Genomic DNA, 13,767 nt, shown 5'->3' on the forward strand with positions numbered 1-13,767 from the left:
ATAAGTAACTGTTATTTGAGTGAATTTACACACATTTGCCTTAAGAATGTAATAGTTATCTTGTGTACAGGAGGGTGGGTTAGAGGAAGTGATATTGAGAACAGTGTTCCACGGACACTTATCTGTGCTACACTGTTTTTGAGTGTTAAGTTTTACTCAGTGTTGAGATTCGCGTGTAATGGACAGCAAATGAAAACATTCCACATATGTAACTTGAGTCAGGTTTGCGTTAATGAGGAGAGTTGGCATAACAATCTTACTCAAACTTACTTAAGAGTTTGTGAAATGTGATGGCTGGCTATCAGTCAGTTATTATATTAACTGAAAACGCTAAAACCGTAGGGGGCATACTGCGCCTGGGAAATGAGAGGTATCAGGTTAAATCAAAGGAAGGGAGGGATAGTTACAGCTCCTTGGATCAAGAACCCTTCACCATCTAGATAAACCTTACCTTTCCATAAAGGAAAATGTAGCTTTTTATAATTTAAGAGAGAAAATAGTTGAGTTTACCTTTTCCAAGCTTTTATTTTGTGTGTAAACACACAGGTGATTGTGTTATTCCTACACTGTATGAGAGGTAAACTGACGGAACAAATCTATTAATATTTTGCTGTTATATTCCATCACATGCGAAGAGTTTCTTGCATTCGATAATAAAATCTTTCTGACACCATCGTACACTGTGGAATTTTGTAATTTTTTTTATTTAAAAGCCATGGTTGACACACAAGACCAATTTCAAAATTCCCTGAAATTTTCATGACAAAACTACACTTTTTCCTGACAATATTTTACCACTTCGCAGCCTCCAAACTCCCCATTCCTCCCACAACACATCTTGACGTATTACACATAACACACGAGGCTGCTCGATATTCAAACATGTTTACAAAATTCGAAAACTCAAATTAAAATGGACATTACAATTGACATTAGTATTTCACAAATGTCAACTGTGTGATTATATTTATGTTTTGTAACAGCAATGTCTCAATACTTTTTGGAATTATTAAAAAATATTCTAAAAATATTATTTGAATAGACATACTGCATCATCAGCTACAACCGATACATGAGATTAGTGAAGAAATGTAATTATCTCATTTACAGAACTTGTAGCATAATGTAATTATCTCATCTTGTAGCATAATAAAAAATCAACAGAAAAACAGTCTCGTTAGAATAATGTGAATGTTACTAATGCTCAAAAGTAATGAATGATCTGATCAGTTTCTTTTTTCTTGTCTGCAATTGGTATTTTTCTGGCCACCTCTACAAGTTTTCTTCTTTGTTTGGTTTTAGTCTTCAGAGCATTTGCCTCGTTAAATATCCATCTGTGCTTGTTCTTTGCTTCTTTACCGAGTTTATCACCTTTTTTAGCAGCTGGGCTAATTTATTTTTTCTCTGCATTTCTGCACTGTTCTGCCTTTTTTTTAATTTATTCATCCTCTCCTCCCCCATACCAGTTTTTACTTTTTGTTCTGATCTTCCAGATACAGTGAACACCTCGTTCTTGAGCCTCTTCAGGACTGTGACGTCTTTGTTGACTGGGATGTGATGTACCTCACAGTCCTTCTTCTTCACATCGTTGTGCATCTGTCTACTTTCTTTCTTGCTTCACACTGAAGGTGAAGTATATCGTCATTCACTGAAACCCCATATCAACATCTGACTGACCATAATGGAAGAGAGTCAAAATTCATTTCAGTGCCTTCCAAAATCCAATATATTCTTCCTACCCAGTCAAGGGTAGGAAAGTCTTGAACTCATTGTTGTGGTACTTCTGGATGTGTCTCAAATTCACTGCACTGTAGCTGGGCATCATTACATTCCTCTGTTCTCAACATTTTTGAAAAAGCGTCTCCAGAAGTTTGTTAAAATAATTTAATACCGTCACTTGAATTTGTGCCAGCTTTCTAGGATCAAAGGATTGATTTAGGGAATTGGATCTGTGCTCCAGTTCCCCGAATTAAGCTTGAATGCCTTCCACATCCCCCCCAGGAGCTGTATAATCCTACGGGTTTAGCGCTTCCCCTTGATTATAATAATAATAACAGGATCAAAGGCACCAATATATTTTGATAGGGCATTCTTAAGGGATGATCTCTGCAACAGCTTTGCTGTCATAGCAAAATTATAATGGGGATACTGTCTTGTTCTTTTCCAATTTGTCAACTATGGCTTTTACCTCAAAACCTAGAACAAATGATTTTGCATTCAGCCAGTTTTCCTTGTTATTAATGTCTATTGACATGCTTCATTGTAATGTATGCTTTATCTAAGATCTTTTTGGTGAACTTTATCATCTGGTCTCGATGTCCTTAGTGTCTCCTGCCATAAAAACTGTCATAGGGTTCTCAGTTTGGAAAGTTTGCAAGTATCCTTTTAAGAGTTGGGCCACAGTGTTGTAAAAACTACAACTCAGCGATAAGCAGTTATTTCTTGTACACTTTTATGCAAGACTGAAATTCTAGATTTTAGGCACTTTATTTTTGGGTCCCTTAAGACACAGAAACATATTTCTGTATGTCTGGCCACAATTCCATTGCCTTTTTTTACTACAGGGCCATCTTCCAGCCACCTTTTCTAGTAAAATCTTGAAGGAACTGGGTGCACACCTGTATGGTATGAAGATCCTCTTTTCTTGTCGGTTACTCATGGAAGATATAATACAGGACCCTAAAGGATGACATCTACATGCTAGCCAGTAGCCCTAACTCCAGTCTTGCGGATGGACAACATAGAGATCGAAGGTCCCAATATTTAGTAGGCTTGCCATCTTATCTGTGCTCCTAAGTACGGTGCTCACATATTTTCAAAGTAGTTGAAGCATATCAGGTACAGTTAGTGAGGAAAGCCCGTCAAGGAACTTATCCAAAAGGTCAACAGCAAGAGAATAAAAGAACTCTGACTTCAGGTAGCGAGAGATTACTTGATTTTTCTGACAAAAGCTTTGGAGTTGATGCATTTGCTATTTCTGGTGCCCTGAAGTCAAGGACTCATCAAAGGAGATTACGAACAAATCAAAGTATGGATCCAGAACTGTAGTTCTGTTTCAGGCCATATTTGACACTGTATGAACATTTAGTTCTCCCACGTGAAAACTGCCAAGCTATTTTTGAGTCAGGGAACATCCTCTGAAATAACTTGTCATTTGATTTTCAAGGGAAGCTAGAATAATGATTCATAACAGTGCTTAGAGAACAGATAATTTCTGCCTCAAAAACTTCATCTTTACCAACAAAAGATCTCACGTCAGAATGTGTATGGGAGGTGGAGGTGGACGCTGAGGCGCTGGCGAGAACAAGCTGATTCTTTGCTCGAGGTGGAACAGGAACTGTTAGAACTCCTTCGTCAGAACTATTACTTCTTTTACTCATAGTTGAAACTTGAGGAACTTTGGATGGACTGCCGTTCCTAGTAAATTTTCATAGTCAGCACTACCACCTCATGATGAACTTCCTTAGCATGGGACTTCAAGACCATTTTTTCATGTTGCCAAAATTTCAAATCTTGCCATACAGAAAACATCTTGCTTTCATGTTAGATCAATGTTTACCTAGTCAATATTAAAATTCAAGATCCTTCAGCCATTCTATATTAAAGGTGCGTCTACTCATAATTAAGGTCACCTCCACCAAATCTACAATTTAGGCTTCTAATCTAGCATATCCATTAACAACCTGCTGAATAAAAAGAAGTATTGTTGTAGAAAAATAACACAAGTCTACTAAGACACTGCACTAAGTCAACCTGATGCCCCAGGGGGATGTACAAGAACAAGGGATTCTGACAAGAAAAATCTTTAGTATCTTAGGTAGACAAATTACCAATTATACAAAATTTGGTTATCTTTTTCATACGGTAAAAGTGGCACTGATTAGTCGGTTTTCCCTGGCAAATTTCAAAATTTGCAAATTCCCTGAAAATTCCCTAACCCTGAAAAATGAAGTCTTATTCCTGATTTCCCCTGACGCGTATCAACCATGAGAGTGTATGAATCTGAATGAAGATATCGATCCCACAGATGGAACCCAGACCAGAAACAAGTTCCAAGCATATTCCAGCACCATTATTGAACGTCTGTGCAAATTATGTTTATTATATTTATTAAAATTTATATATTTTGTACATATCTTCCTTTAATTATGTGCATTACTCAGTAAATTGTGCCTTTCATTAAAAAGGGGCAAACAAACTCTGGAATGTAACTATTCCAGAGTTTACAACTTATCTTTCAACTTATCTTTCCTCTGCAGAACTAAGCATCCTTTATTAAGATGGATCCAAACTATCAAAATGCAATGGGGTCAAGCGATGAGGATTCATACACACAAGAATTTCATGGAGAAAGAAGGCAGAAAACAGCTACATCCAGTTTACTCATCAACACTGTCTCACAAGAGGTAATACTTTTCAATGTGACTGTCTCACAAGAGGTAATATTTTTCAATATGGCACTGCCTCACAAAAGGTAATACTTTTCCTTGATGCTCGTTATTACCAAATATTTACTGAGCCATTTAATAAACAGTAAGACCTCGAGTAGTTCGGTGAACTTATTTTGTAAAGTTGATTCTAAAATCATTATCAATACAGTGTCAATTTTTGAATTTTGTTCAAGTTATAATGCACTGAGGCATCTGCTGTATAACCTTGGAAACCTGAATTAGACAGACTCATTCTTTTTAATACGTTTTTGACAATGCAGATTTTAACATTAAACACCTTAACTGGAAAAGGTACATTTTAAATAATTCACTATGTAAAACAATTTTTGTTCCTGGCAAGTAAGTGTTATTTTCCAACTCCTTTTATTTCAAAATAGTAGAAAATGCCCAGTATTACTTTTAAAATTTGCTTTTGTGGCTTACAGGATGAATTTTTGAGAAAAATTGGCTGAATTTCAATATTTTTTTGCTAGTTTTGATGTAAAACAAAAACATATAATAAAACAAATAAAATTTACATAAGTAAAATAAAATTTACACAAATTTTATTTTGATCTTTCTGAAACATATTTACAAAGTTAAAAATGAGCAGTTTTTCGAGATCTGCGAACATGCAACAAATCACTTTCCCGTTTAAGCCCCCAAATGTAGTCTTCCATTATGTTTTCATTATAAGATCCCTGATATCTGTGTTCAAAGTCCATTATATTTTTATGGAAGCGCTCCCCTTGCTCCTCTGAGTATGCTCCCATATTCTCTTTGAAATTGTCAAGATGAGCATGAAGGATATGGACCTCAGGGGACATCCTACAGCCCATCTGACCTTACTCTTTTACCAAGGTCTCAACAAGTTCCACATAATTGTCAGCCTTGTTGTTGCCCAGAAAGCCCTGTGCTACAGCAATAAAACTCTCCCAGGCTTTCTTTTCCTTCTCTGTGAGCTTCTTTGGAAATTCTAAGCACTCCATGATTTTCCTGACTTGTGGTTCAGTGAAGATGCCAACCTTCACCTCTGCCTCTGATAGCTTGGGAAAGAAGTCTTGAAGATACTTGAATAGCTATAACAAACTGTTTCATTAGCCCTAGTTTGATGTGTAATGGTGGGAAAAGAACCTTTTGAGGAATTTGATATTATGTCTTCCTACTGAGAACTCAGTCCCACTGCTTCCTCTGGTATTGTGCTGCTCTGTCTCTATCCCAATGACAGAGATAACAGGGAAACTTGGTAAAACCTCCTTGAAGTCCCATCAAAAATGCCATCATTTTGAAGTCTCCAGTAACTTCCCAGCCACACTTATCATAGTTCAAAGCTTTCAGTAAAAGTTTGACACTGTTGTAGTCCTCCTTAAGATGCACTGAATGAGCCATGGGAAGTGATGGATACTTGTTCCCATTGTGCAGAAGTGCAGTTTTTAGGCTTCTGGAGGAGCTGTCAATGAAGAATCTCCATTCATCTCTATTACATGCAATTCCAATTGCATAAAACAGGCCTGATACATCATTACAGTAGCACAACCTATCTTCATTAGTGAAGAAGCTTGAGAAATGTTAGTGACGTTTTCTTTGGCTTGTCACTTGCACACATTCATCCACCAAGTCCCATTTCTTGAGCCTTGAAACCAAAAGCTCAGCATTTAACTTTGTCACACCAAGATCTCTAATAAGGTCTCGAGGTCTGTTTGGTTTGGGTAGAAAGGATTACTCCCAACAGCTGCACCTGTGAGATCATAGTCTTGTTCACTGTGCTCTTCATTTTCTGATTTACTGCTTTCTTCTTCTAACGGTTGACTTCTTTCTGGAGGTGGAGGTACAGGAAGATCAGCACTGTGTGGTACTGGTGTAATAGAAGAAGGAAGGTCTGGATAAGAAATAGCAGGTGCATTTTTCCCAGTTCGGAGTTTGGAAGGATCCACCAGGAAGAAGTAGCAGTTGGTTGAGTGATCAGTGGGTTCACACCATATTCTAGGAACACCAAACTTCATGGCTCTTTTTTCTCCTCTATACCATCCAGTAAAAGAACAAAAGAATTAGTTTCTGTTACATACATTTTATTTAAAAAATATTCCTATTCATGATTTTACCCTTCATATAACTAATGACTTTCTTACCTTCCAGAATGTAATAAAGTTGGTAGAATTACCGACAATATGTAAAGTAAAAGGACACAAGTGCAACTAATGTGACATTGTTTGTAATGGCTTGATAAAGCTCCTGGAGAGCGAAACGTTGCCACAATAAATGTCACATTAGTTGCACTTGTGTCCTTTTACTTTACTTCCAGAATGTCTTACAATGCTCACAAGCAATATGAGGTGCCCAGGTCTTGTATTGGTCCCCAAGTGTCATGCCAAAATATGCTTTGTAAGCTTCACACAATTTTTTAGATGCTGTTACAGACAACTTCTTGGCACTTGTCTTAATGAATTGACCACATATGTAGGAGAATGAATCTGGAGAATGACTGCAGCCTCTTGATGCCATTTCACTTCCTCTGATGTGTCTTCTCAGGTAGCCAAAGCTGAACTGAATGCTGGTATGTGAGCCCCTGTTTTTATATTTGTCAAGCAAAACTCTAGAACATAATAGTTTTACATCAGTCTTTCTTGAAAGGGTTCCAGAAGTATCCTGACCACAGAAGCAAAGTTCTGGGATCAAAATTGTTTTTTTGCAATTCTGTTTAGTTATAAAGAATTGAGAAATGACGCTTATTTCCCAAGAACACGACAAAGGTGAAATTTTGTTACATAGTGTTATGTGGGTGAATTTCACAAGCAGTCCTGAATTAACATTCCACCAACATAACTGGGGAAGAACTCTGGCACATCTAAAATAGATTATACCTACTGATATAGGTGTACCTCGGAGACATGTGGGACTTGTGTGACACTGGGTAACAACAATGTACCTCCTTCAATGGCCACCGTCTCACCTCCTCAACACACATCGGGATGACTTAAGAAATCGTAATGACACGATTGCAAATAAACCATACCCCCGGCCGGGATTGAACCCGCGGTCATAGAGTCTCAAAACTCCAGCCCGTCGCGCTAGCCACTAGACCAGCTAGCCACAATAAGATTCATCCAACTAGGTATATTTCTACACCATAGGAAAGTTAGCACAGGCACCTCTGTGACCACAAATGCAAGTTTTTACAGACGAATCTCCAGCTAGCGTGGCCGTGACGAAGGGACTTGAGCTAGAGTTCGTCACGGCCACGCTAGCTGGAGATTCGTCTGTAAAAACTTGCATTTGTGGTCACAGAGGTGCCTGTGCTAACTTTCCTATGGTGTAGAAATATACCTAGTTGGATGAATCTTATTGTGGCTAGCTGGTCTAGTGGCTAGCGCGACGGGCTGGAGTTTTGAGACTCTATGACCGCGGGTTCAATCCCGGCCGGGGGTATGGTTTACACATCGGGATCTTACATTATGAACTTATAGTTCCTGAATATTTATTATGAAATTTTAAGCCAGTAAACTTATTTAGCAGACCGTATGATTAAGAAAAAGTTATGTGAGCCTGTCAACCTTAAGTAATTTGTTAGTATAATATTTACAAATTATTAAGAACATAAGAAAGGAGGAACACTGCAGCAGGCCTGTTGGCCCATACTAGGCAGGTCCTTTACAATTCATCCCACTAACAAACATTTGACCAACCCAATTTTCAATGCTACCCAAGAAATAAGCTCTGATGTGCAAGTCCCACTCAAATCCAACCCCTCCCACTCATGTACTTATCCAACCTAAATTTGAAACTACCCAAAGTCCTAGCCTCAATAACCCAACTAGGTAGACTGTTCCACTCATCAACTACCCTATTTCCAAACCAATACTTTCCTATGTCCTTTCTAAATCTAAACTTATCTAATTTAAATCCATTACTGCGGGTTCTCTCCTTTAGAGATATCCTCAAGACCTTGTTAATATCCCCTTTATTAATACCTATCTTCCACTTATACACTTCAATCAGGTCTCCCCTCATTCTTCGTCTAACAAGTGAATGTAACTTAAGAGTCTTCAATCTTTCTTCATAAGGAAGATTTCTAATGCTATGTATTAATTTAGTCATCCTACGCTGAATGTTTTCTAACGAATTTATGTCCATTCTGTAATATGGAGACCAGAATTGAGCTGCATAATCTAGGTGAGGCCTTACTAATGATGTATAAAGCTGCAGTATAACCTCTGGACTTCTGTTGCTTACACTTCTTGATATAAATCCCAGTAATCTATTTGCCTTATTACGTACGCTTAGGCATTGCTGTCTTGGTTTAAGGTTGCTGCTCACCATAACCCCCAAGTCCTTTTCGCAATCTGTATGGCTAAGTTCTACATTATTTAACTTATAAGTGCTAGGGTTATGGACACTCCCGAGCTTCAGAACCTTGCATTTATCTACATTGAACTGCATCTGCCACTTTTCTGACCAAGAGTAGAGTTTGTCTAAATCCTCCTGAAGTTCCCTAACATCTACGTTTGAATCAATTATCCTACCTATCTTTGTGTCATCGGCGAATTTGCTCATATCACTAGTAACACCCTCATCAAGATCATTGATATATATTATAAACAACAACGGGCCCAAGACTGATCCCTGTGGAACGCCACTTGTTACAGATCCCCACTCGGATTTAACCCCATTTATGGACACACTCTGCTTCCTGTCTGTGAGCCATGACTCGACCCACGAGAGCACTTTCCCCCCAATGCCATGAGCTGCCACTTTCTTTAACAGTCTTTGGTGCGGAACTCTATCAAAAGCCTTACTAAAATCTAAGTAAATAATATCAAATTCTTTATCGTGGTCAACAGCCTCAAAAGCTTTACTGAAGAAAGTTAATAAATTAGTTAGACAAGACCGGCCTCTTGTGAATCCATGCTGAGTATCATTAATCAAGCTATGCTTATCGAGATGGCTTCTTATAATCTCAGCTATAATTGACTCTAGTAATTTGCCTACAATTGAGGTCAGGCTTATTGGGCGGTAATTTGACGGTAACGACTTGTCCCCTGTTTTAAAAATAGGAATTGCATTAGCCATCTTCCACATATCAGACACTACACCTGTTTGAAGAGATAAATTAAAAATATTAGTTAATGGTTCACAGACTTCCATTTTGCATTCCTTAAGAACCCTTGAAAAAACCTCATCAGGACCCGGTGACTTATTTTGCTTCAGTTGGTCTATCTGCTTCACAACCATTTCACTAGTGACTGTGATGTTACATAATTTATCTTCTTCTGGCCCACTACAGAAATTAATTACTGGAATGTTATTAGTGTCTTCCTGCGTAAAAACCGAGAGAAAATAATTATTTAAAATCGAGCACATTTCATTCTCTTTGTCAGTAAGATGCCCATAGTTATTTTTAAGGGGACCTATCTTATCTCTGACTTTTGTTCTACATACCTGGAAAAAACTTTTTGGGTTAGTTTTAGAATCCCGAGCAACTTTAATTTCATAGTCCCTTTTAGTTTTTCTTATCCTCTTTTTAATGTCCCTCTTAATGTCAGTATACTGATTCATAAGATGACACTCACCTCTTTTGATACGCCTATAAATTCCTTTCTTATGCCCTAGTAGATATTTGAGCCTATTATTCATCCATTTTGGGTAATTTCTATTTGATCTAATTTCTTTATACGGAATAAACGTTTTTTGAGCATCATGTATAGTGTTCAGAAAACTGCCATATTGATAGCTCTCTTCATTACCCCAGTCAACAGATGATAAGTGTTCTCTAAGCCCATCGTAATCTGGTAAGCGAAAATCTGGGACTGTTACTGAGTTATCTCTACTATCATACTTCCATTCAATGCTAAATGTAATTGATTTGTGGTCGCTAGCACCCAGTTCCTCTGAAATTTCTAAATTATTAACAAGGGATTCATTGTTTGCCATAACTAAGTCAAGCAGGTTATTTCCCCTTGTAGGTTCTGTCACAAACTGCTTCAAAAAACAATCCTGAACTACTTCTAAGAAGTCGTATGATTCTAAATTCCCAGTCAAGAAATTCCAATCAATATGACTAAAGTTAAAGTCTCCTAGAATTACTACATTATCGTGCCTTGTGGCCCTAACAATTTCCTCCCATAGTAGTTTTCCTTGGTCCCTATCTAAGTTTGGGGGACGGTATATCACACCTAAAATTAATTTTTCATGCCCCTCTGAAAATTCTATCCAAACAGACTCTGTATGTGTTACTTCAGAATTAATACCCGTTTTTATGCAACAGTTCAAGCGATCTCGGACATACAATGCCACCCCACCCCCCTTCCCGACACTTCTATCTACTTGGAACACTTTAAAACCCTGAATGTGACATTCTGCAGGCATGTCCCGACTTTTTGAATTAAACCACGTTTCAGTTAAGGCAAATACATCAATGTTACCTGCACTAGCAACTAGTCTCAACTCGTCCATCTTATTCCTAGCACTGCGACTATTTGTGTAATATATATTTAAAGACCCTCCTCTCTCTTTACCCTTCCTGCTCCTTTCTGTTATTCCACTGAACCTATTACTGTCCTTGTCAATTTGTGCCACTGGCTTTCCAATATCTACCTCATTTTGCCTATTACTAGTTCTCCTAGTACTCATATTACTACACTGCGACTTGACTGTTTTCCCGCCAAAACCCATACCACTAACTATTCCTAGTTTAAAGACCTAACAGCTCCCTCCACTGCAGTTGCCAGTGCTTCCACCCCAGACCTAGATAAGTGAACCCCATCCCTGGCATACATGTCATTTCTGCTATAGAAGAGGTCCCAGTTGTCAATGAATGTTACAGCATTTTCCTTACAGTATTTGTCCAGCCAGCAATTGACACCAATTGCCCTGGACAACCATTCATTTCCAACTCCTCTCCTTGGCAAAATACCACATATGACATGGTTCCCACCCTTCCTCCTAATTATTTCTATTGCTGACCTATACCTGCTATCAGGTCTTCACTCCTACGTCTGCCAACATCGTTGCCACCAGCACTGAGACAGATAATAGGATTGCTCCCATTACCTCTCATGATGTCATCCAGACGGCTAACAATATCCTCCATCCCAGCCCCAGGAAAGCAAACTCTCTGTCTCCTACTCCTGTCCTTCAAGCAGAGCACCCTATCCATATACCTAACTTGGCTATCCCCAACAACAACAATATTCTTACCTTCCTTGGTGTCGATCGTCGTGACGTTCCCAGTAGTCGACTCACATACGTCGGGTAGCACTGAGAATGTATTAGAGGTTTCCACAACAGTTTCCACGGCAGTCTCTTTCTTCTTCATCGTTTCTACCTTTCCATTCGTCTTCTTGATCGTCAACTTCGTTCCCTGCTGTCCAGCCACTGACCAGTTTTCTTTCTTGACCTGAGGACTCAAAACAGGAGGACTACTACGAATCTTCTTGTTTTCCTCGGTCAGTCGCCGAATCTCCATCTTCGCCATCCTCAATTCTTCCTTAAGCTGTTGGTAAAGTTGCTCGATGGAGGGCATCTTGCTTCAATTCGTAGAGAGCGCGCAAAGAGGTCTTCACAGAGCTAAGTACACGTCACCACTGACGTGTACCAAATTAATACACTAATTATAACCATAAACTGCACTTATCCATTTATTCCATAGGTGATATATCCTAACGCCTCTCTACAGATAAGCAACTCATACTGGCAAATAATTAGCTGCGTTATCTGTTGTATGGAGTTAAATACACACTGGGAGCGGTACATTAAATTGGATGATATATGTGACAGGCAAATATGGCGTCACATTCAGCTACCGCCTCCTGATTTCCATTATATCATTATGCTGACAGTTGTACTACATATCTGGACACTTCCAAATGCACTATCTCTTCGTTTATTCTGACGTTATAAAACTCGGCCGATAATATTTTTATCTGCTCTGATTACATTGGATTAAATGTACACAAATTCCCGGTCCGCTCCTCTTACTACGCCATCATAGAAGCTACCCCGCCCTCCCGCCCCCCGTCACTAAACATTTATATAATTCAGTGACGTTTCCAGGAGTGTAATACACTTTCCTTACCCCTATATTATTTTTTCTAATATTATAACAATTACAATTTACTTAATTATCAAAAATAAGGAAATTATAGATGAAGATGGCTCCCTTGTGCTCGTCATCTTCTAAAAGTCTCAACAATACCACACATCTACACTACGTTATATAAACACTAATTATCCCGATCAATTCTTTCACACAAATTACAGGAAAATTAAAAAAAAATTCCACAGCTTTCTCTTTGGTCGTCGAAAGTCAGGGAAACAACGTAATTTCCTTTAAAACTACGTGTCCCAGTAGGCTGGACCTATTTAAACCTTTCATTTAGTTATTTTTGGGGGGAAAACCCCTTCTCTTCCTACATTCAGCGTTAATCTTTTATAAGCTAGACTACGGAGATCAAATATTCTCAGTCTTCCCTTGCTATTCTCTAAATTATATTTTATTTATCATCAGGGATCACGTTTGTGTCTTGAGACCTTTCAGTCTTCCCTATTTAGGAGGATCTATGAAGAAGAAATCGTCATGATCGCTCAGCGGCTAAAGAAATATTTCCTAACATCCCTGTGATTCATTCGTGTTTTAACTTTCAGTTGCACCCTTGTGCTCCTGTTTCTCAAACATTCTGTCCCTCTCCACCCTATTATTTCCTCTCTGTATTTTCTAGGTCGTTATAATATCACCCCTGGTTTTTAGGTCCACTCGTCATCAATTTTAGCTCCTTTAGGTTATTCTCATAGCTCATTCCCTTTATCTTTGGAACAAGTCTCGTTGCATACCTCTGCACTGTCCCCAGTTTCTTTATATGCTTGATCAAGTATGGATTCCTAACTGGTGTTGCATACTCCAATATTGGCCTGAAATACCTGGAGAGGGTTTCGGGGATCAACGCCCCCGCGGCCCGATCTGTGACCAGGCCTCATGGTGGATGAGGGCCTGATCAATCAGGTTGTTAATGTTGACCACACGGAACCCGACATACGAACCACACCCCGGCTGGTCAGATACTGACTTTAGGTGCCTGTCCAGCGCCTTCTTGAGGAGAGCCAGGGGTCTCTTTGTAACCCCCCTTATGTATGCTGGGTGGCAGTTGAACAGTCTTATTGTGTTGTCTCTTAACGTGCTAGTGGTGTCCCTGCTTTTCATTAGGGGATGTTGCATCCTCTGCCGAGTCTTGCTTTCATAAGGAGTGATTTTCGTGCGCAAGTTTGGTACTAATCCCTTTAGGATTTTAGAAGTGTATATAATCATATATCTATCCCGCCTGCATTCTAGGGAGTACAGGTTGAG

The 13,767-nt window shown here is 38.8% G+C and overlaps 2 protein-coding genes across 10 annotated transcripts in view; one reads left to right on the forward strand and one right to left on the reverse strand.

Annotated features, from left to right (window-relative positions):
• Positions 1-13,767, reverse strand: part of LOC128689855 (uncharacterized) — a 483,205-nt gene that overhangs the window by 246,564 nt on the left and 222,874 nt on the right. The gene's annotated exons all lie outside the window — the stretch shown is intronic.
• Positions 1-13,767, forward strand: part of LOC128686043 (uncharacterized) — an 84,536-nt gene that overhangs the window by 44,291 nt on the left and 26,478 nt on the right. For 4 of the 5 annotated variants that reach the window (XM_070084502.1, XM_070084487.1, XM_070084497.1 and 1 more), the window contains one exon: positions 4,260-4,406. In XM_070084502.1, the coding sequence (XP_069940603.1) occupies positions 4,281-4,406 (126 nt within the window). In that variant the 5' untranslated portion in view covers positions 4,260-4,280. Of the gene's footprint in view, positions 1-1,493; positions 1,629-4,259; positions 4,407-13,767 lie in introns of all 5 variants that reach the window. The other variant, XM_070084501.1, reaches the window with a different exon arrangement.

This window comes from Cherax quadricarinatus, chromosome 1 (assembly GCF_038502225.1).
Source record: "Cherax quadricarinatus isolate ZL_2023a chromosome 1, ASM3850222v1, whole genome shotgun sequence".
NCBI lineage: Eukaryota > Metazoa > Arthropoda > Malacostraca > Decapoda > Parastacidae > Cherax > Cherax quadricarinatus.